Source organism: Apodemus sylvaticus, chromosome 12 (assembly GCF_947179515.1).
Source record: "Apodemus sylvaticus chromosome 12, mApoSyl1.1, whole genome shotgun sequence".
NCBI lineage: Eukaryota > Metazoa > Chordata > Mammalia > Rodentia > Muridae > Apodemus > Apodemus sylvaticus.
In genome coordinates this window covers 90,134,358-90,158,698 of record NC_067483.1, presented here as the reverse complement: position 1 = coordinate 90,158,698, position 24,341 = coordinate 90,134,358, and the positions used below count along the sequence as shown (strand labels likewise).

The window sequence follows — 24,341 nt, the reverse complement described above, 5'->3', positions numbered from 1 at the left end:
AACTGGCTGGCATCCCCTCAGCAGACCTACAGTGGTCAAGGGACGCCACGCTCCCCTAGTCTAAAGTTTAAAACACAGTCAGCCACGCCAAGGCCTCACCACCCCGGCCAGGAGCCTTCCTAATTACCTTGGCCAGCTTTCCCTCCACAGCCTGCACGCTTCTGGTAATACGCTTTGAGTCCACCTGGCCCCGAGTCTCCTAGGCCAGAAAGGAACAGCCACTGGCCACACAGAGACTGGAAGGGCAGCCATCTGTGAAATGCAAGATCCTGAGTGGGTGGCGGGAGAAGGGCTCTTCAGCCTTCAGGGCAGCCTGGCAGCTTCTCAACTGGCCACAGATTTCCAACCTCAGGCTAGAGTCCGGTTCACAGCCAGAGAAGGGTAACACAGGAGTGAGAATATGATATTCTTAACCAGCCAAGCTACTCTGCACATTCTAGCTGCTCTCTGTAGCTACTCCTAACACCCCAGATGCTCCCCTCATCCAGGCTGCTCCCCTCACCACAGCTGCTCCCTACATCCATCTCCTCAATTTGACCCAAAAACTGATCTGCTCACAGACTCTAAGCTCTAAATTATATGCCTCCAGTGACAAGAAGTGAGAGCACAGATAACATGCCCTGCTGTATTTTATAAACAGCTATAATTTGAGACACAAAACAGGCATGCTGTATGTGTCACTTGTTGGTGCAAACGCCACACTGCACACAGCTATCGAGAAAGATCGCTTTGTTGTTCTGTCACAATGAGAGGGCCCCAAAGGATGAAGTGCTGGCCACCGTCTCTGATGGCTACCCTGTAACTGCTCCTGCCAACTGTAAGCTGCTCCTGTCAGCTCTCTAGAACTGCAGCTAGGCTTTAAGCTGTCAGGGAGCACATGGCATCCCTTCAGGCTAGAATGTTCTCTCTTCTCCATCTTTGAAATCAGCTTATCTTTTGAAGACCTGATCAAAGTCTCCTCAGCATGAAGTTGAGGAGCCGTCAGCTGAGCACGTTGGGTTTTCCCATTCCTGACTGTGAGCGCACCCTGAGGACAGGAACTGTGTGTGCTGTTCCTCAGGGTCCCCAGCTTCTGCATACAGCACAGAGTAGGTGCTCAGGTAAGTTTGCCATATTGGGATGCATACAGGAAAAGATGGATGTGCACTGGGCTGTTATCTCTGTAAGCAGCGAGGATGGGTTTGCAGTATGTATGTCTAGACAGGGCTGTGTGACTCGACCCCCGAGCAGCCCCCAACTTCTTAGAGGGACAAGTGGCGTTCAGCCACCCAAGATTGAGCAATAACGGGTGTGTGATGCCCTTAGATGTCCGGGCCTGCACTTGTGCTACACTGACTGGCTCAGCGTGTGCCTACCCTACACAGGCAGGCGCAAGTAACCCATTGAACCCCATTCCTAATGGGGATCGAAGATTGCAATTACTCTGCATGAATGACAGGGCTGGAAGAGCTAAGTCTGAGTGAGAAGGAGCTTAGTTACATTCAATTCTTTTTTCTTACAATTAGGTAACAATTCTTTTCCAGTCCATTCTTCTAATTACACACACACACACACACCTGAAACCCTAAGCTTAAGAATATGATCAATGGGGCTGCAGGCTGGTCGTATGAGCTTGGCAACTGAATTTTTCCTCCTTATGAATGTTACTGCAATACTTTGTATTACGATGCTTATTTCATGTGCATTAATTTATACTAAGATGTTGTGCCTCCAAGCTGCTCTGGGTTTTCTAATTAGAACTGCATTTTTACCAAGAAATTCATTTATAATAAAACCACACCAAAAACAAAAAACAAACAAACAAAAAAACAACCAAACACACAAACAAAAACTGAGTCACCACGGGATGTGTTATATGGAGTCTTTGCCTGGGTAAAGGCGTAGACTGCAGCGTGGTCCTAGCTGGACTCTCCAGATTTGATTTACTGTGTCAGGGAGACAAAGTTCAGAGAGGGGCAGTCACTGGAGAAGCTTGGTGTCCTGAGGCAGGGTCTGAAGCCTGAGACAAGAGCCAGATGTGTTCCTCAATCCAGAGACCCTGGAACCAAAAGGGCTGTGTGGGCCTCTTACCTAAGCTGGTGGCTGTGAGTCCCAAGTGACTTCCTATGGTAAGAAGGAGGTGTATGTATACATCTGGCTTTTGTGTCCAGCCATCTTGCCCTACTCTGAATGCATGCTATTGCTCAAATGTCTTTCGCCTCCATGTTCTGGGCTCCTGTGCCCTGAGACACCTCTTCTCAGACAAGAGTCTAATAGGCACATTTATACTGAGTTCTCACATGGAGTGAACTGCATATCTCAGGGTTAACAGATGGAATTCTAGCCACGGGGATGAATAACTGTAAGACCCAAGCCTCAGTGAGACTTCTAAAAATATAAGGAAGCAAAGACAACATCGTATTAAGAGAATTTAAGCAACAAGAAAGATGCAGGCCAGTTACTGATCGGAACATCCTCATCAAAGACATCAGTATACTGTGACAGAGAAAGCTGGCGTAGCGATACCTGGTAGACAGCATAGCCTATGCTGAGCATGCCCTGGCCAATCCTCTTTTGCCGTCTGCGATTCTTCTGCATCAAACCCAGAAGCACCGTGCAGCAGGGTTCACTGCTGCCCTCCTCCTGGTCCTCATCCACCTCGTCCAAATGGATTTTAAACTGGGGGTTGGTCCAGTAAGTGGCTGGAAGTCGTGCAGTGATGGTGGTCCAACAGGGGTGCGAAAGAAACAATAAAGAGGCAAGAATCTCCATCATCCCAGTGAAAGAACAACACTGTCCTGACTGACTGGCCCAGCAGAACTGGCAGTTAGTTACTCCCTGACCTGTCCTACAGGTAGACACTGAGAACAGCTATCTTATCAGCTTAATCAACCAGTTGCCCAGAAATGACTGAGTGGCTAGCATCTTGGGATGCTCTGAACTGTACCAGGAAGTGGTAGACTTGCCTCCCGGAAGTCTTTCGTTTCTTCCTGTTCTTAGCTAAAGACTCCACCTGGAAGGAACTGGTGGATGAGGGTAGAGACCCACAAGAACCAAATAGTTTGAAAGCCTTCTGACTGCCGCGTGCTCCAACAAACCCAGGAGAAGCTCCTGCTTTGGATTTTAATCCCACGAGGCCCTGAGATCCACCACCCTCTGTCCCTTAGCCCAAGAAGCCTCCAATGACGTTCAGTCTCGCGTCTACTGATGAGACACATGCCCTTCCAGACAAACCATTTAATAATGTAAGAGAAACCATGGTGTCATTAAGCATTCTTGACCCACCCACCTATGGATCCCTAAAAAGATGCCTTCTAGAGCTAGGGCCATGGCTCAGTGGGTAAGGGGGCTTGCTGTGCAAACAAGAGGACCTGAGTTCAGATGATAACACCATGGCAAATGTCATGGCTATGACTGTGACTGTAAACCCAGTGCCATTAGAGGATAGAAACAGGGATTTCTGGCCCTGCTGGCATAACTCCAGGTTCAGTGAGAGACCCTGTCTCAAAGGCATAGGGACAAAGGGTGATGGAACTGGGTGGGTATTGATTTGGGAAGACACCTGATATCTGCAAGTGTGCACACACACAGAGGCACAAACCAACACCCCCCCCACCCACACACACACTCACATGATGCCCTTATTCAAAGACAATTTTAAAAAATGATCTCTCAACTTTGTATCCACCCAAGGTAGGCATGGAGAAATCTAAGTGATCAGCCATGGACCAGCAAAGGTTCTATGGTGGAGCTGATTTTAGAGTATAATTGAAGAAGACAGCCTGGCAGATTTCACCATGCTAGGTGTTCAATCGCATCAAAGAGTTAGGGAGGAATGTTTGTTTTAGGGTGAGGAGGGATTGTGGGTGTTTTCACAATCTCCGTACAGTGAGTGATACAACACTATAAAACACCATAGTAGTCACATACAGCCAACCCACATTTTTTATTTTTTTCCCTAACAGCGAGAGTACTTATGCAGTTCCTCCTTCCCAGAACCTCTATTTCCAGTTTTTTGGTTTTTTTTTTCACTCACGGCTCAGGTGTATATAGATTTTTAAGATCAGGTGTCTGTGGATTCCTGGGGAGACAGAAAATTCAGTAATCTTCTGTATTTACTTCATTACCACGAGGCAAGAACAATCCATTTCTTCCTGACAGCTAGCTGGCAGCACAGATGGGATTATGATTTGGTGCGTGCAGATACCTTGGGAACCCCCTATGGTTCTGAGCTTCCAAGAATGAGCCATGCGAATTTCCTATGCCTTTTCTAAGAGCTTGTTAATGGTGAGCATATTTTAATTTCTCCCAAATGTAGCATTACCACAATCCCTACATTTTTTGTTTACTCCTTAACAGTATTATAGGAAGAGAATGGGCCATAAAAATAATACATCCCATTTGTATAACACGGCACAGTTTACAAAGCGCCTCCCTGTGCACTCCGAGTTACAATGCTCACTGGGCCCCCGTGAGTTGGAAGGTAGGAATTATGAACCATTGTGAAGACTGAATCTCCAGGAAAGGAATGCCCCTCAGGTCTCACAATCGGTAAGCTGACTGATGGGGTCAGGCCATCAGCTCCCCCTTCAGGCCTGACAAGAACTGGTCTTTGCAGCCAGATAGAGATAGATGGGAGTGGAGGTAGGACCTTGCACTCCCAGTCTGGACCCACACAGGGTTGCACAATGCTGCTGTTTCTACAGCACGCAGTGCTCTGGCTGGGAAGAAAGCCAGAGCTCTTCGCCCCTGCGCAGAGATACCTCGTCAATCAACACAAATCAACAGAGCGACAGCAAGCCACAGAAGTGTGAAGGCGGGAAACACCCAAGCAGGTGCGTGTTTTTCTTTCCTTTGTTTCTCCAGAGAGCTGAAGGGTTGTTTCTCAGTTGTTTCTTCAGCTGCTGCCTCAGTGGACTCCACCTAGGAGGAGCCTACACAAGTACGTATTAGTCATCATGTAGGAAGCAGGGAGGTCGCTCTCACCTTGGCAAGATGAGTTAAGTCAGAGGCAGCGGTTGGACCAGGACATCCCCGACAGGGATAGATAGATCCCTGGTGACCCCCACAGGATGGAATGTGACTCATACAAAGCCCATGTATGTCCGTCCATTCCTGACCCCCACAGCCTTGCCCCTTCCACTCTAACTCAGGTAACACAAAGCAGGATGGCTGCCCTTCTGATAGCAGCCCACAGAAGCAGTAGCTTGCTTTCGGACAGCATTAGCTACTCTGCCCCAAAGCTCAGTGGGGTGGTGTCAGTCAGCTGGGCCAGGTAGGGAAAGCAGACGCCCAAGAGAAGAGCAGGAGGCCTTAATGATGGTCTAGGAGAGGTGACAAAAAGCCTCAGGCTGGGAGAGCAAAGGGGGTGAAGCAAAGACGATTTAAACACAGAGGAGCTGAGGTGAGGCCTCAGTCAGGCAGCTGCAAAGCCACTGTCCACCTTGCCGGCCTGGCCTCAGAGCCAGAAGAGAAGCATTACCCCAGGGCCACGAGCATTAATTATCCACAGATCCATGTTAAAAGCCACGCAGCCTCTGCAGGGAACGCCGAAGGCCCCTTGGCCTCACCTGGGTAGTTCTGGCATCCCCCGGCGGTAGAACCCCGTGTCCAGCGGCCATTGAAGAGTACCAGGTTCCATTTGTGTATTTCCTCACTGCTCAGAGAGTCCGGGGACAGGTTGCAAATCTCCAGTCGGGAGAACTGCTTCAGGAAATCCGAGAAGGGCATCCTGAAGCACAAAGGAGCCGGGAGGGAGGGAGTAAAGTGGGCTGGACTGGAAGAGAGATCCAAGGCCCAGGAAAGAGCTCTGTCTTCCCACAGCCGTGGGCTGCCTGAGTTTCCTTCTATAGCCCAGTCATGCAAACAAGCAGAGCTACCATCCAGATCTGTTGCTGCGGCCAGTGTCTCAGTTCCTAGAGAATCTCCCCAGTGTATCTACCAGCCACACAGAACTGGAACTGTGAACCAGAGGAATCCTCCCCTCCTCCTGGGAGCGGGGGCATGAACATAGCCCTCACCTCTAGGCTGGATCACAGTTAAGGCCACCGAAGGCTCATTTCTGAGGAATTCTCCATGATATACAGTGTAGAGATTTCCTCTAAAACATTCCATCTCCAAGGGATCCACCCCCACCTTCATCTCTCAGGAAAGGAAAGAATCCTGTTTTGACTATAAGCTAGGCCTTAGAATGCATAGGGAGGGGGTATGGGGGGGGGTGTTTTACGCTCACAGCAGGCAGACAGGCTGCTGGCCAGGCCATGTTGTGGGCACAGAGAGCTGTGTTCCAATGCTTTAGATATGAGAATGGAGGTAGAATTATACAATTATACCAGAGAAAGGGGAAGGGGGAAAAAGCCCGTGTTCAGGACACTGTCACATTTCTGCAAGTCCCAGAGACTGGCCCTCTGGTATACTTCAGAGCAGACCCGCCACAGGGCCCTTCATTGCAGCTTCTCACCAGAACTCCCCATCTTCTGCTCTCTTGTCCAACTCTTCCTTTTTCCTTGGATCTATGTAATTCCACTCAGGTGCACTGTGGTGTGGGAAAAAAATGAGCCAGAGGTGGTCATTCCTGAGACTCAGGCTGTTTACTGCAATTAAATGTCCCCAAAGGACCACACATGGGAGTCACCCCATCAAGGGAAGAAGCAGACGGGACCTGGTGTGAAGTACTGTATCACTAGGGAAACGGGTGAAGCCACGGATGCGGGCTCTTGCACAGCCTGGGCGTGCAGCTGAACCGTGATGGCTTTGTCTGATTTTCACTCTCTGGGCAAGTTTTACATTCCAATTAAGACTCCCAGCATCTGACAGTAAGAATAAGGAGGTCCTGACACACAGAAGATATGCACTCCTCTATCCATTAGTGGTCTGCCAGTCTCGTCTTCTGTCAGACTGGGGCCAGCCAGCGCTGGATACATAGACACTGCCCACTTCCTAAGTCTACAGTTTTGATCATCAGGTCCAGTTTCATAGAAAGTTTTCTCAAGTGTTCCGTTGGTGGCCTTTCTGTGGCGATATCCATGTGCTTTATTCAAATGTCATCTGCAGCTGCCTGACTTTCACATCTTTGGGTTTTCCTGAGATACAAGTGCAATATCTAGATAAGGGAACAGGGATAGAACCAGTCCTAAAAACAAACTAAAGCTCTTCTCTGAGCACACTCAGAAAACACCCCCCAGTCCTCCCTCCCCAGCCGAGAAGAAAGCCACACCCAGCTTCTCCCTTCAGCACTTGAATTCTGGGACTTCTTAAAGGTATTGAAACATTCATTCAATCAGTACTGAGTCCCACAGTGTGCTTGTTTAAAAAAAAATAAAGGTCCCCAATGGAAGAGTTAGAGAAAGGACTGAAGGAGCTGAAGGGGTTTGCAACCCCATAGGAAGAACAACAATATCAACCAATCAGACCCCCCAGAGCTCCCAGGGGCTAAGCTATGAACCAAGGAGTACACATGGCTCCAGCTGCATATGTATCAGAGGATTGCCTTGTCAGGCATCAATGGGAGGAGAGGTCCTTGGTCCTATGAAGGCTCCTAGATGCCCCAGTGTAAGGAAATTGAGGGTGGGGAGGTGGGAGTGGGTGGGTGGAGAAACACCCTCACAGAAGCAGGGGGAGGGAGAATGGGATAGGGAGTTTCCGGGAGAGGGGAAACCATGAAAGGGGGTAACATTTGAAATGTGAATAAAGAAAATATCCAATAAAAAATAAAAATAAAGGTTAGGGATCTGATGGAGAACTGTAGATCTAATCTAAATCTACTGATTAGCTTGATTTTGTTATTGTCATTGTTGGGGTTTTCAAATGTCAGCAACACAGCTGGATGCTAGCTGAGTTTAGACATGTCATCTCAGACCTTTGGTGGCCTTCCCAACAGCCAGCAGGTAAATAGCCCAGGCAGTTCCTGGATAGTAGGTGACATGAAGGACATGGGTACCAAAGTAAAGCTCACCTCCTCTGACGGACTCCCCTTAGCCCTGGATAGGCAGCCAAAGACTTCCCTTCTAGCCAGGGATCAACACCTATCCAGGCCTGAACTCACGGTTCAATGTTCTCATATGTTAGTGCCTCATGGGCCACGGATCCCAGGATCAAGGTTCTCCTGGCATCTTAGTTTTCTGTTGGTACTGAGGGAGCAGTGTTTGTGGCATGGAAACACCAGATCTGTGAGCTATCGATTTGACCCTTGTAGTACCCGGTGTGGTAGGCAGGAAATAAGTACCCCTTCAGCACTAGGCAAATTTCCATGGAGATGCCAAAGCTTCAAGTGCCAAAGCAGAAATTCATAATCCAGAAACGTCAGCAGAGTGGTTTCTATTCTGCTTTTCCATCCTAGAAACTATTTCCACAGCAGACTGTATAATCTACAGCAGGTAAGACCCACGGAGCAATGGGTCTCATTGTGTATAGTGTGTGTTCTAGGGCACCTTTGCCCAGGGATAGCTGAGCAGGAAGGGGAAGAGGGACATACTCATCACTCCAGGCTCCCGACCACTCCACTTCACCCCATGGGTTCCTCAACCTGATCAGCTTCTCTGGGCGGCCGCGGAAATCCACCTACAAGAGCCACACAGCACACAGGAGAGTCACCATTCCTGCTGCCCACAGTGCCTATCTGCACCCAGGATGGTCAGCCTTCCAAAAGTCATAAAACTGCATGTTCATTTCCCTCCCATGCTTGTTTTTAAGCCTTGGTCAAATGTTCTTTTCTTCTCGCAAATTATTAGAACAAGTAAAGAGTGGATCTACCACACACACACACACACACAAAAAAAAAAAAAAAAAAAAAAAAAACCAAAAAACTATATTGCTACTTAAACTTAGATTTAAATTTTGCAGTTGACTAAGTTGGACCTCATTTTCCGTATCAAAGACAGCACCTAATGAATACCCCATAAACAAAGCCAACAGAATGAAAGATAGATAGATAGATAGATAGATAGATAGATAGATAGATAGATAGAAAATTGTTTTCTAAGGTAAAATTTCTCTATGTAGCCCTGACTGTCCTGGAACTCTCTCTGTACACCAGGCTGGCCTTGAACTCATAGAAACCTGCTTGCCTGCCTGCCTCCCAAGTGCTGGGATTAAAGGCATGTGCCACCACCACCACTACCACCACCACCACTACCACCACCACCCGGTCCAGTTTTATTCATTGCTTAATACTGGGTTAGGTATTAAGTGATAAGCCTTTCAAACACACAATCACTGCATTTAAACTTCACAGCTTGACGTAAAAAATATGAGACTTGGAGAAGGTCAGTTATTCAAAATCACTTAGCTGTATAACTATCACCTCCTGAAGAAAACTCATAAGATGTGGGGACTAAAGGAAACATGGAGGCCCAGGATGTTCCTGAAAGTGACAAGATTCACAAATCCCCTCCCTGAGGTTATAAAAGTAGTGAACAGTTGCAGGGCAAGCGAGGTTCTTCAGTGAGTGCTACCTTCAGATCACACAAGCAGCTCTAGGGATACCTATGTGCCACCGTGCTTGAGGAATACTGGCTCTAGGAAGCAACCCCAATATAACCACTGGTTCACTGAGGTAGATCTGGGTGGCACTGTTTCTCTGATCTGTCACTGGTGCTGTATCCAGGTGAGCAGATGTTTACTCACACCTCTCCACAGAAAGGACAGGACCCCAGCAGAGGATCCCCACAGTCTACGTGTATAAATGTCTACAGACAGCTGTGGTAAATTTTTTATCACTGCTGTTATGAGACTTGCATGTACAGCTTTCAAGAAATTAAAACATGAAATAGAATTAATGTTTGTCTTAAGAGCCTGAGTTCATTCATTCTTCTGGTGTGAATTCTTATTCTCTCAGGACTGGATTAGTTGCTAAGAGTGATAGAAAGCAAATCCTGCCTGACTCGTTCGTCTGTCTTCTGTGCCCACTTATCCTTCCGATTGAAGCTGTTAGGAAGCAGCATGAAGCTACCCAGTATTGGAATTCCCAGCCTCTAAATACATGAAATTTTTTTTAAATCCTCTTTTTTTAAAAAATAAGTCACCCAGACTCATGTATTGGGTTATAGTAACAGAAAATGAACTAAGACACTCTCTCACCCTACTATTTAGTGAACACTGGAGTTTGGTCTCGTGCACCCCTGCACACATGCTGGGACTCATATACACTCATAAAGATGCCAGTCTATTAGTCTTTATCCTCATAATTTCCATGAAACGCCAGCCTGAAGTTCCCTCATACATATTCAATCCATGTTTATGGAGCTGACTTGATTTTATAATACCACACTCAACAGGGAGGGGTGTAGTAAATGTTGTCACCCTTACAACAGACATCAAGTTGGAGAACTGGCGTGTGGCTCTTTCTGCACCGACCACTAGAAAACCTAAAGAAAATTCACTTCTCAGTTATTGTACCCTTTAGACTGATGTATTTTACCTTTGTCTTTTGGTCCACTTATATCTATGCTTTCAACCATAAACCAAATTACTCAAGTCCTATTTGGACATAGATGAATCATATAAAATAAAAATCATGTATAGTACTTGGAAATGCTGGGGCCAGGAAGTGAGGACTATGCGCCTTTTCATTATTAAAGATCACCCTGAACACAGCAATAGAAGTTGTTATTTCTTTTAGGGACTCCTACAGATTTATACTGATTCAGCTACATGAACATTTGTTTGAAATGTATATAGAATCTAACTGTCAGTCCCTATAACTTTCCTGACCACACCTCATAAAAGAGTTGAATTTAATTAAAACCAGAGCTAGATGCCAGAGTGGCTCAGACACTGTCCTCTGAGAAGCCAACCATGGGGGCATCCTGTTATGAACAGGCATTAACTGCACATCTGTCCAGGGCTCTGAATATAGAGAGAAACCTGCCCTGGACAAACAGGGAAGTTCCAAGGCTTCTCAGTGTCACCTCCTACATCTTTCTTGGGATGCACCAGACTTTGGCTGTCATTCATATTAACCCCTTCCTACCTCTTCGACTCCAGTGACAGAGTATGCGTGACCTTTAACCAGCTTTTGCCTGGTGGTGGCCTCTGCTTCAGCTGCGTTGGAGACCTGTGTCAAGAAGAAAGTCCAAGCAGTAAGGCTGACCCTGACCTCTTTGGGGTCAGCACTACAATGCTTTCTTTTTCCTTTTCTTTTTTCTTTTTAAAGATTGATTTATCTATTATATGTGAGTACACTGTAGCTGTCCTCAGACATACAAGAAGAGGGCGTCAGATCACATTACAGATGGTCATGAGCCACCATGTGGGTGCTAGGATTTGAACTCAGGACCTTTGGAAGAGCAGTCGGTGCTCTTAACCACTGAGCCATCATCTCTCCAGCCCTGTGCTTTCTAACAGTATAGAACACAGCCAGGGATCTCCCAGGTGGGAAGAATGTAGGGGTCGCCGTGACCCAGGAGCAGAGGGACCCATTTCTAGAGAACCCACTTTAATAAGCCAGTCAGGCACTGAGCAGCTGCTAAGGCTGCAGTGTGATTGATCATAGTTATGCTGCCTCAAAACAAACAAACAAACAAACCTACCCATGATGACAGACACACAGGAAAAGAGAGCACACGACCAGATAGATAACAACTGGTCCTCAGGTTAGTGCCTTCCAGATCTGATTTCAAAGACCACATTGGCATTGCATTCAGTCAACCTTCCTGTCAGAGCTGGATCCTCTACTTCTATTCAGGAATCTCCAAGTCCATGAAATATTGTCATCTGCCATGTTTGTTTTCCCAAAGACTGAGGTGACTTAGCACAAAGATGGTAAGTAAATCACACCTGGGATCTAGGCTGTGCTCTCAGGATGAGTCTAGCCATACAAAAGCAGTTCCAAGAGTTACCAGCCAAAGATAATCTTAAAATGTGGCCAATCCTGGTTCCACCCACTCACAAGCTTCACCATTTCCTGTATACTGTAAGCCAGTATGTCACCAGAGAAAAGAGACAGAGTTAAGGCTCACATCAATGGAGCAGCCCAGCAGAGAGCCTTTGCAGAGGGCCTTCTGGATGATGCGGTAGAGATTCCCCGGAGGCTTCCTCAAGTCATAAAACTCAGAGATGCCACCTGTGAAATCCTCAAATCCCTCCACTGTGGCGCCTCCAGCAAGAGCCTCATAGGAACCATTGAGCCTGTGGAAAAAGAAAGAAAATATGCACCATCCAGAGCCATGGGCCGTAGAAAGGGACAATGCCAAGATGGACTAGAGGGCCAGGGAGATGCTGGCCAAGTGTGAAGAGAAGCCCAAACCACTGACAGACTTCCATTTCAGACAGACACCTCAGAACACTCAGACACCTCAGAACACTCAGACAGACACCTCAGAACATGCACAGGCTACTGTTTCAGACAGACACCTCAGAACATTCAGACAGACATTTCAGAACATACACAGGCTACTGTTTCAGACAGACACCTCAGAACACTCAGACAGACACCTCAGAACATGCACAGGCTACTGTTTCAGACAGACACTTAAGAACACTCAGACAGACACCTCAGAACCCACACAGGCTACTGTACAGACAGACACTTCAGAACACTCTGACAGACACCTCAGAACATGCACAGGCTATTGTTTCAGACAGACACCTCAGAACACTCAGACAGACACCTCAGAACACACACAGGCTACTGTACAGACAGACACTTCAGAACACTCTGACAGACACCTCAGAACATGCACAGGCTACTGTTTCAGATACCTCAGAACACTCAGACACCTCAGAACACGCACAGGCTACTGTTTCAGACAGACACCTCAGAACACTCAGACAAACACCTCAGAACACGCACAGGCTACTGTTCCAGACAGACACCTCAGAACATGCACAGGCTACTGTTTCAGACAGACACCTCAGACAAACACCTCAGAACACGCACAGGCTACTGTTTCAGACAGACACCTCAGAACACTCAGTCAGACACCTCAGACAAACACCTCAGAACACGCACAGGCTACTGTTCCAGACAGACACCTCAGAACACTCAGACACCTCAGAACACTCAGACAGACACCTCAGAACACACACAGGCTACTGTTCCAGACAGACACCTCAGAACACTCAGACAAACACCTCAGAACACGCACAGGCTACTGTTTCAGACAGCCACCTCATCACCGCACAGGTTTCCGTTTCAGACAGATACCCCAGGATTTCATTAGAAACAGATCCTTAGACAGACCCTCCAGGCCTCCCAACTTCAAAACCAAGTATAACCTTCCAGAATTTGCCCTGACTGCTTTTCTTTTCTTCTTCATCATCTTCATTATTATTTAAATGTCCATGCTGCCCTGCGATCTTACCTTGGGTCTTGAGAGAGAATAAGATAATGGCTAGAGAGATATACTTATGAGACAGAGCTAGAGTCTAAAAAAGAAATAACATTTTTTTTTTTACTTACTTAAGTTGGTACCGGGGATTGAATCAGGGCTTTATGTGCATGCTAGGCACCCACTCTATCACTGAGCTACATCCACAGCCCCAGAGAGGAGATCTAGAACTCCCAGCCCACATCTCCATTTCTCTTCAGAGTGGTGCTTCCTGGATAGCCTATGGATGTCTGGATGGGGGGTGGGGGGGGCGGGGGACTCGGCCATGGCTCCCTGAGTGGGAGGGCGGGAGAGAACCTTCAGGGAGGCTACGGGGTCTTCCAGTTCTCCACCTTCCCACTTACTTGGCGTAGGCTTTCTCCAGCAAAGCGCTCCAGAACTCGTTGCGTTCTTCGGAGTGTAGAAAGAGCAGCTGTCCATTCCTGGTGGGGAGCCGGTCGTCAATGACCACCTCCACCCACTCTCCGTACTGCCAGAACTAAGGGTGGGAAACAGAACACGCATCACACGCAGAAGCAGAGGCGGCCCTTCAGTGGCATCCTTGGATGGGGTTTCTGCAGTCAGTGAGCAAGTCCCCAACCTTCGTGAGCCTTAAACACTCTGAGAGAAGGATTTATGCCCCATCTGCACCCAGGAGATGCCACAGACACCAAGAAGCATCTAGTCTTTCTTGGTGTCTGTGAAGAAGAGAGCTTGCTCAAACACCACCCAGGGAGCCGGGTGACTCAGACACCCATCTCTCTCCTGGTCCCTAGTCCACAGAGATTCTCTTGGCCTGTGGTCTGGGGGGGAAAGGAGACAGAATGGAGATGATTGGAGAGATATATAAAATGGCTCTCAAACTGGACTGCATACCCAAATCACTCAGAGGGATAATCTACAGTCAGTAACTCAGCCTCACTTGCAGAGTTTCTGATGCCACTGATCTGAAGTAATATCTATGATACAAAAGTAGTGGGAAAGGTCGCAAGCAGGGACTCACACCTGGAAATGAAAAATGCCCGCATAGTTCTTCTGGAAGCTCTGGTCCCTGGGAACCACTCGGTAAAGCAGCTTTTCATTCAAGGTGAGGGAGGCAATGGCTGCCAGAAGCCAACAGTCTCCTGCGAGGAATCAGAGGAGACAATGACTGATGGGCCAAGCCCTCGCTGTCCCCATCGCTCCAGAGTCTGTGTCTTCTACTATACTTGGCGTATAGTAACACAGTTCCTGAGAGGGTTGTGTATAAACAACAGAAATGCAAGCGTCACCATTCGAGAAGCTGATGGGCGAATTGGGATTGGTGAGAGCCACTCTCTCTGCTTGATGACTGACAGAAACATGAACCGGTAAAAGGACCTGGCTAACCCTCCGGCCCTATCAGAGGAGCACCGATGCCTAAGGCCCACCTCTTAGCATAATCACACTGGGTTTGGGGGCTGTCACCGGATCTTGGGAGGACACATAGTTGACCAAAGGCACCACAGCGCTCTCCTAAGTCATGCAGGTGGCTTCTCCTCTCCTGACTGAAGTGCACACACATTCAGCTCCTGTGGCCTCAGTGGGAGGGTGCTACTCAGGCATGGAGACTCTGCTCATCTTTATTACTGGGCCGCCCTTGTACAGGAGCACTTCACAGCTCCCAGGCTCGCACGCAGGGGGATGGAAATAGAGAGGAAGAGAGAAAGAAATCCGTCCATTTGATCCATTTGTTGTCAGCAAATACATTTGGTGGGGGAAAACAGAGAACCTATTCAGTCAGGATATAAGATCCTGGCAAGGGAGGGAAGGAGGGTGGGAGGGAGGAAAGGAGAAAGGGAAGGAAGGGAGGGAGGGAAGGAGGGAGGGAAGGAGAAAGGGAAGGAAGGGAGGGAGGGAAGGAAGGAAGAAGGGAAGGAAGGGAGGGAGGGAAGGAGGGAGGGAAGGAGAAAGGGAAGGAAGGGAGGGAGGGAAGGAGGAAGGAAGGGAGGGAGAGAGAGAAGTAACTGTGACTGACTGATCAATCCTTTCCCATTATGGCCTTGGGTTGATTTTGTATGATCTGTGTGGAGGATAATGGTCCTTTTGTGTTTCAGAGTTCACCGTGAGAGCCTTGGTTATATAACACCCTTGAGGTATTGATTAGCATGAAATCATCATAATTTGAAGCAGAAGAAATAAAAGTCAAGAGAGGTTAAACATCCCAGGGCTTGGTGTTGGTCACTCTGAATATCTGAGAATATTTAAAAGCAAATAGAAAGCCCCCTTCTGTGTGAGACAGACCGCCCAGGCCCCTAAAAGACACATCAGAGACAGTGCCACTGACTCCTGGCGACAGCATTGACTGATGACTCACAGGCCTTGGACACGACATGCTTTCCTTGACCTCCTGAGTGGGAGGGACCAGCATCTTGGAAGGTATGTGAAGTTGCTCACACCTGTGTAAATGCTCATAGCTCTGCAGAGTGCGAGGGAAAATATCCTTAGTGTCTCTCACGCTGTATAAAGCAATATGGCGTCATTTTGAGCAATCTTGCTTCTTACCAGCCTTCCGGTGCATTCCAGAGTCTAGGGTTTGGCGAAGCAGTCCTTGCTTCTCTTATTCATATGGTTCTTCTTGCTCTAACACCTCCCTGTGCCCTCCAGGCATCTCTCAGCCTTAGCCAGAGAAGCCCCTTTCTGCATTGGCAATAGCACAGACTCGACAGATCAAAGCACCGAGATCAAGGGACCGTTGAGCATTCAGTCTTGAGTAGGACACAGATACCATTCCTTCCTCCATCAAGGCTCGGGACATATTGTGGAAGATGGAGCCAAAAGAACAGAGTAGCCAGAAGGTAGACCGCTGTGAAATGCTGTCTTCTAGACAGGGCGTGGCCACTGCACTGTTTCCTGCGCGAGACCTGGGCCAAGTCAAGGCAGCAGATCCTTGGCACCTCAGCAGGCAGCAGCAGCTGGACCAGAGGGTCATATTTGTTTAAGGGAGGCAGGAAAGAAGGGAAGAAGGAAGGAAGGAAGGAAGGAAGGAAGGAAGGAAGGGAGGGAGGGAGGGAGGGAGGGAGGGAGGGAGGGAGGAAGGAAGGAAGGAAGGAAGGAAGGAAGGAAGGAAGGAAGGAAGGAAGGAAGGAAGGAAGGAAAAAGAGAAAAAAGGAAGAGACTGGCAAGATGGCTCAGCAGTTAAGAACAGAGACCCGTGTTTGGCTTGCAGCACACACATGGTGGCCAACAACACTTCTTAACTTCAGTTCTAGGGATTCTGTGCCCTCTTCTGACCTCTACAGGCATTTTACACACACACACACACACACACACACACACACACAAGCACACGCGCACACGCACACACACACGCACACACACAGAGAGAGAGAGAGGACAAACATACATGCAGGTAAAACACCCATGTACATAAAATAAACTAAATCTAAAAGGAAAAAGCAAGACATGAAGGTGAGGGGATGTGCTGGTCGGTGTCTGGGAAGGGTGGATGCCCCTTCCCCACACTCTTGGAAGGGTGGATGGGGGATGTCTTTGGGATGGATATGATCAAGAGACATATATACATATATGATAAAAAGATGCTCAGATAAACAAACAAACAAACAAGTAAGTAAGTACTCAACCTCTCCTATGATCTTTCAGACTAAAAGTCTGGCAACATTTTACATGGTTTCCAGGCCCTTTCCTAACTTTATGTTCTCTTCTTAATGGCAGGACTAAGTAAGTTACTTCCACGACCCAGGAGTAGTGAACACACTTGGTATTTCACAGCTAGACTGCTTGAGCATGTAGTCAGTAAACTATGACCCAGGATCTGTGTCTATCACCACCAGCAAGAGCTCTGTCACAATTTCACCCCCAGCCTTTCTCAAAAAAACAAAAATCAAAAAACAAAAAACAAAAAAACAAAAAAACAAACGGAGGCTCAAGAAAGACTACATCCCAAACTAAGTTCTTCTTCAGTCTCTCCCCTACTCTGTCTCTGTCTCCCTGTCTCTGTCTCTCTGTCTCTGTCTCTCTGTCTCTGTCTCCCTGTCTCTCTGTCTCTCTGTCTCTGTCTGTCTCTCTTTCTGTCTCTCTGTCTCTGTCTCTGTCTCTGTCTCTGTATCTCTCTCTCTCTCTCTCTCTCTCTCTCTCTCACACACACACACACACACACACACACACACACACACACGCACGCAGAGTTCCTTTTTGAAGAATTGAAGTGGCATGGTCTTATACCTCCCTCACGGCACCAACAAATGCTACGCCTCAGATGATCACAGGGATTCAAGGTGGAGTTCCGGGTGAGGCTAGAGATGGGCCCTGCATGAGTGCACTGCACAATGTTGCTCCTTACCCAGGAGACTGCAGCAGGGTGGTAAGTCATTCAACAAGCAACTTCCTAAGAGTGGAAAACCAACAAGAGTTCCCTTCCCCAGCACCGGGTTCCCCACAGTTCAGTTTCTTCCTGTGAACTCTCCTGTGAACTCATGTTACAATGTCATTTTTCTGCCTTGCTTTGCTTAGAAACAAAATAAAAGCCTTTCCCAGAGTAACTCCACCCCACCTGCTGTGTTTCTGTGAGTTTAGCCTCCAGTCAAACTTGGAAAGCACAAAATGAACCCTGATCACTTTTCCTGCCTGATCTTTTCTTATTTGGTCGGTCTGTCTGTCTGTCTGTCTGTCTGGTGCTTCCTACAACTTGGCCAGTTGAGTCTTCACACACACCTCCCCTCTAAGCCTGGCTTGGGGTCTACTCAGAAGACGCTTCTTTTGTCTGTTGTATGTTCTGGAGACCTTCCTTATCCCTCTCAGCTTATCACAGCACACAAGCTGGACCCCCGAGTTCACTCACAGGGAGGCTCCAAGGCGACATGTTCCTGTGATCCCTAATTAATCCTACATTCCTAAGCCCTCCCTCCACAGACCACCTGATATGGGACTCTCAAACCTGTTCCTCTTTGATCTCCTCCTGATGAGAAGGAGCAGGGAGTTTCTCCCAGGAGCATCCCAGTAGCTGACCAAGATGACCCAGTGAATTTTTGACAAAGAAAAACATGTCAGCAAATGACCAAGGGAGTTCATGAATCATGTTCTGTCCCTTGGGGAGTGAATAATCCTGCCTAACACCTACCCTCACCCGACGATTCCAGATCTGGGCTGAAGTGAATGGGGTTGTGCTTTAAACCTCATAACTCTCAGACATGACACCGCATTACACAAGATGCTTGGCTACTCAAAACTCGGTGGCGGGTGAGGTGGGCACAGGCCCCAGGGGAGGGGCAGAATGACTGCTCTGCCATGTCTGAAGCAGGTAGCTTCTCAGGGGAACCAGAGATGCTTGCTGTTCAGCCGTGAAGACAGGTATGGCCCTGACTCCCTTCTGGTATGACAATTCTCACAGTCTGAGCTGCTGCAACACCACACCCTGAGTGCTTCCTAGACATTACAATAAGGCATGCCAGAAGACATCCCTCAGCGGCTAACATCCAATATGTCAGCCCAGCCGACAAAAAGTTGAATGTTTCTTTCTCTTTCATTCCTGGCATTTTTCAGGGCCCACTCAGCTGCTGCAGTAAGCACAATGGGATACAAAAAAAAAAAAATGCCACAGGTATAGACATGTGGATCCCTGCCAAATACTACATGCCTTTCCAGTGACTCTTCCTGACGAGGATGTTTTTTTCTGAAGTGCCAAACAAATGTGCTTCCTTCCGAAGGCACTCTTGGAATGACAGGCATTTTCTCTTCTGCTTAAAACACTTTACACATTTGTTTGAGGGCCCTGCCTCAAAGCCACAGCACTTTGGTCTCCGAGCACAGTTTTGATTTCCAAAAGCAGTCATGACGCTTTGGAATCCACATTGGCAAAGTTGTTGGCAACTGAGGTAGACAAGAAAGCCTAGGACTGTGTCCACAGACAGGTCTCTTCTCTTCAGCCACCTCCTAGCTAGTGAGCACAGGGTAGCACTCCCAAGAGCTTAAGTTTGAAGTGGGAATTTGATAATAGCTTTCCTAATGAAGTGTAGCAGACTTTCTGCCTACTGCTCTTCTATCTCCTTTCCCAGAAGGTCTGTCTTATGCCTGGAAATCCATACACATCTCAGAAACCCAGGGCTACAGAGTAGGATACGTGGGGAAACAGAGCAGAAGCCCAGGGTGTGTCTGGATAAGTACACTGTAGCTGTCTTCAGACACTCCAGAAGAGGGAGTTGGATCTCATTACCGATGGTTGTGAGCCACCGTGTGGTTGCTGGGATTTGAACTCAGGACCTTCGGAAGAGTAGTCAGTGCTCTTAGCCACTGAGCCATCCCTCCAGCCCGTGTCTGGATTTCTAAGAAGTAGCCCAGGGCCACCCACCTCCAGCTCCCATCTCAGAGAACTATGACCTCCTCATCCCCACTTGTTTAAGCAGAGGTTGATAGTTCTTTCAGCCAACATTTTCCTGGACTTAATAACAAAGTGATTAACCTGCTTTTTGAAATGGTTCTAAAAGAAACTACTAAAGGAGTTCTTAAAACTATCAGAAGTAGGGAGAGTTGAAATACGCGCATTATCCTAAACACTGATTGGGCTGTCTGTGTTCTGGGGATACTGTCTGGGTTGTCTGTCTGACCACCATAGAGAATCATGGAGTATGGAACCAGAGAGTAGCATTTGCTTATGAGTCTCAGTCAACCGAAACATGGAAGAGGAGCTTGCTGAGAAAGCCCAAGCACTCCTCAGCAGCAGCAAATATAGGTGTGCTTCCAGGGACAGGAAGGATGCCTTGTGGGAGGGACTGTGATGGTGAGTTCTAATTGTGGGTGTGTCCCAGTCAGGAATCTCCTAGAAAGACAGTCTCAGTGAGGAGCTGTCCAGATTTGGTTGGCCTTTAGGCACGCCTGTGAGAGGAAGGGTCTTGATTGTCATCATTGGGAAGACTTACCCAAAAAGTAGATGGCACCCTTCTACACTGCACTAGTGGGTGGTACCCTTCTACACTGCACTAGTGGATGGTGCCCTTCTACACTGCACTAGTGGATGGTACCCTTCTACACTGCACTAGTGGGTGGCACCCTTCTACACTGCACTAGTGGGTGGTACCCTTCTACCATGCACTAGTGGGTGGTGCCCTTCTACACTGCACTAGTGGATGGTACCCTTCTACACTGCACTAGTGGGTGGCACCCTTCTACACTGCACTCGTGGGTGGTACCCTTCTACACTGCACTAGTGGGTGGTGCCCTTCTACACTGCACTAGTGGGTGGCACCCTTCTACACTGAGTGAGTGAATGGCACCCTTCTAAACTGAGTGAGTGGATGGCACCCTTCTATACTGCACTAGTGGGTGGTACCTTTCTACACTGCACTAGTGGGTGATACCCTTCTACACTGCACTAGTGGATGGTGCCCTTCTACACTGCACTAGTGGGTGGTACCCTTCTACACTGCACTAGTGGGTGGTACCCTTCTATACTGCACTAGTGGGTGGTACCCTTCTACACTGCACTAGTGGGTGGCACCCTTCTATACTGCACTAGTGGGTGGCACCCTTCTATACTGCACTAGTGGGTGGTGCCCTTCTACACTGCACTAGTGGGTGGTACCCTTCTACACTGCACTAGTGGGTGGTGCCCTTCAACGCTGCACTAGTGGGTGGTGCCCTTCAACGCTGCACTAGTGGGTGGTGCCCTTCTACGCTGCACTAGTGGGTGGTACCCTTCTACACTGCACTAGTGGGTGGTACCCTTCTACACTGCACTAGTGGGTGGTGCCCTTCTACACTGCACTAGTGGATGGTGCCCTTCTACACTGCACTAGTGGATGGTGCCCTTCTACACTGCACTAGTGGGTGGCACCCTTCTACACTGCAAGAGTGGATGGTGCCCTTCTACACTGCACTAGTGGATGGTGCCCTTCTACACTGCAAGAGTGGATGGTGCCCTTCTACACTGCACTAGTGGGTGGTGCCCTTCTACACTGCACTAGTGGGTGGTGCCCTTCCACTCTGTGTGAGAGTAGAGAGAGCAAACAGAGCACACAATCCCACATTCTCTCCCAGTTCTTGATGTGACAAGCTGCTTCACGTTCCTGTCACGTTGACTTCCTCACCATGATGGACTGGAACCTGGAACTGTAGCCAAATAGTCCTTTTCTTCCTTAAAGATGCTGTTGTTGGTTTTTTTTTTTCCAGTGGCAGGAAATGAAACTAAGACAGGGACATGGGCATTTTTGTCTATTTTTTCTTGCTCTAACAGAATACCTGAGTCTGGCGATTTAAAAAGGAGAGGACTCCAGTTAGCTCATGGTTAGCTCTGAGAGTTTAGGAAATCTAAGAGCAAATGTCTCATGCTATTTCAACTCATGGCAAACAAGAGATGGGCAAGTGAGAGCATGCAAAGCGGAAAGAAGCCTGATGTCCTGTGGTGGCCAAGTCCTTCTCCAGGAGATTCCCAGAGGCTCTTCAGGCTCCAAATAAACTCAGCCATCACTTAAGCTGCCTTGCCTCCCCCAAACCAGCACACTTCAAGAGTCTCAGTGGGAACTCACTATTCAAACCATGGAAAATACAAATAATTGTTCTGAGTCCAGGTGGTGTGGGAAGGAGAGAAAGAGACAACGGGGGGGGGGGGGGGGGGAGAGGGAGAGGGAGAGGGAGAGGGAGAGGCAGGATACCATGTGTTTTGACAGGGAGAGGGAGAAATGAATGAGGAATTTGGTCAGAGTAATCTGAGATCCCCTTGGCCCAACCGAGCCAGACTAACATAAGACTGAACTGAAGAGAATAGAAGACTCTCTCCTCTCTTTATCCAGTGTACAGAATGAGTTAGAAGGTCTTTTGTGAATGGCAAGCACACACAGGACAGAAACAGACTCACTAGAGGGCGCACTGGAGACAGCCTTTCCCACTAGTGTCTCCATTTGGTGAGAGAGTGGGCATCTGAAGACACTTGGGAAGGAGTGGGCCTCACCGGAAGCACAGAGGGACAGGGATATGAAAACACTTACCAGGGCAAACCTGTCCATGAGTGAGAGCCAGAGTCCCAAGAGCCTGTTCTCAACATTGATTAGGAATGACTTGTCTTTAAGATAAAGTTTTCCTGGTGGCAGAGATGGCTCAGCAGTTTGGAGTACTCACTGTTCTTCCAGAGGATGAGGATTCGGTTCCTAGCACCCACCCAGTGCCGCACAACAATCTATAACCCTGGTACCAGTGGACTGGATGCCCTCGTTTGGCCTCCGTGGGCTCCTGCACCCGTGTGATGCACATAAACTCATGCAAGTACAAACATACAAAAATGATTTTTTCAGACATACTTCTCATGTTCAAAACAGGATACCCACCCAAGTATGATGCTTTCCAAGAGAGACCGGCTGAAGACATAAAGTCAACAGAGAGAGGTACTGGCTGTTGATGGCTCTACATTTCATGAAGAATGTGAAATGTCACTCAAGGCTGCTTCTTTGAAAAAGCCGAAGAGAAAGAGATTCCCAGAGGTTTTTCAGGTTGACTTTAGTGAAAGGGTACAGTTCCCTTAATGGGAATATAACACAAGTAGGAATGACTCCTGTCTCTGCTATTTACTAGCTGTGTGGACCCAACAAGAGGCTCACCATCAACACCCTGGCAGTGTTAACTGATCCCCACTGGGATGGGTACTAACTCACCACATGGGATCTGTAACAGCTAGAACACAGAAAGGGGCCATTAAATTATAGCTCAGTAAATTACAGTTCCTCATGGGAAAGAAAAGGCTGCTAAGTGGCTGCTAGGGCCAGGAAAAGAGACAAAACCATCCCAGTGTGGTATCTGGGCAACCAAAGGAAGGAGGCATGAAGTAGACGGGTCAGCAGCAGGACGGATATTGCACACAATTTTGAGATGATAAAGACTGAACATTGACCATTGCAATTAGCAATGTGGAGACAGTAGCAACAACACCTATTGTTTTAATTATGGTTCTATATATTCAGCTGCTCAGGAGGTTGAGGCAGAAGGATTAGTTGCTGGAGACTAGCTTGGACAATATAGCAAGCACCTGTCTTGAAACACAAAGAAGCAAATGATACATGTACAAAAAAAAAATTAAAGCCTGCATATGTCAAGAGCCATTGTACAAGAACTCGAGCTTCAGGGAATTTCTCAAACACTAGGTAGAAAGAGATGCTTCCAGACTGAAGGTAGATGAGGAGGAGGGAGGGGGAGAAGGTAAACACTGGAACCCAGCAAGGGAACCTTCCTCACCTTGGGACATGCAATGACTGGAGGACAGATGACATTACGACCCCAGATAAACTGAAGAGGAAGCCGGCCCAGGCAGTCCTTGTGCCCAGCTGCCAACTCAGAAATCTAGAGGCATTGGAACATGGTAACATGGAGGACTGAGGCACAGAGTCCAGGAGAAGATGACATCACGGTGCCCAAGGCAAGGGAGAAAGAAGGGCAGGCCCATCCCCCTGCAGAGGCCTGGAGTGGTCTCAGGGCTCAGATACCAGATGAATTGATGAAGAACTGATGGCTCATGTGGGTAGAGCTCGGGGGCATTCAGAGGGACCTGAGGCACGGCTGTTGGGCCCTGATAAACCAGGAAAGGAGACCATAAAAGAGACCATCACCTTCTCAGGAGGCAGCCAGTGCCAGGCTGTACAAGAACCATCTGGTCCCCCTTCTGTTGCGAAGTCATTCTGGCTTTCATTGTATTGAGCTTCCATCTTGGGGAGCAACAAGACACTGAGAAAGTCCACTTGTGATGCTAAGATAAAATACTACCTACTAGGTGGTTTGTGAACAACGCCAATCTGTTTCTCTCAGTTCTACAAGCTGGAAGGCCAAGATCAAGATGTTGGCAGACTCGGCATCGTCTGAGAGCCCTCTTCCTGGTTCATAGATGAGGGGTGTCTTACCACATCCTGACATAGTGGAAGGGAGAAGAGCTCACCAGAGGCTCTTTTATAACGGTGCCACCCTTATGACTTAACCAACTCCTTACGTCCTCTACTCCGTTGGATTTTCATGAATTTCAAAGGGACAAAGAAACCATTCCCCTGTATAATAGCTCTCTCAAAGAATAACTGAAGGAGGACTACGTGTTCTAAAGAGGCAAGA

The 24,341-nt window shown here is 48.0% G+C and overlaps 1 protein-coding gene across 1 annotated transcript in view; it reads right to left on the bottom strand.

Annotated features, from left to right (window-relative positions):
- Nucleotides 1–24,341, bottom strand: part of Capn8 (calpain 8) — a 70,806-nt gene that overhangs the window by 22,169 nt on the left and 24,296 nt on the right. The window contains exons 3-10 of the mRNA XM_052200356.1: nt 14,292–14,410; nt 13,652–13,785; nt 11,937–12,105; nt 10,949–11,032; nt 8,453–8,538; nt 6,440–6,514; nt 5,550–5,710; nt 2,506–2,681 (exon numbers count right to left, since the gene is read on the bottom strand). Of these exons, the coding sequence (XP_052056316.1) occupies nt 2,506–2,681; nt 5,550–5,710; nt 6,440–6,514; nt 8,453–8,538; nt 10,949–11,032; nt 11,937–12,105; nt 13,652–13,785; nt 14,292–14,410 (1,004 nt within the window). The remainder of the gene's footprint in view (nt 1–2,505; nt 2,682–5,549; nt 5,711–6,439; nt 6,515–8,452; nt 8,539–10,948; nt 11,033–11,936; nt 12,106–13,651; nt 13,786–14,291; nt 14,411–24,341) is intronic.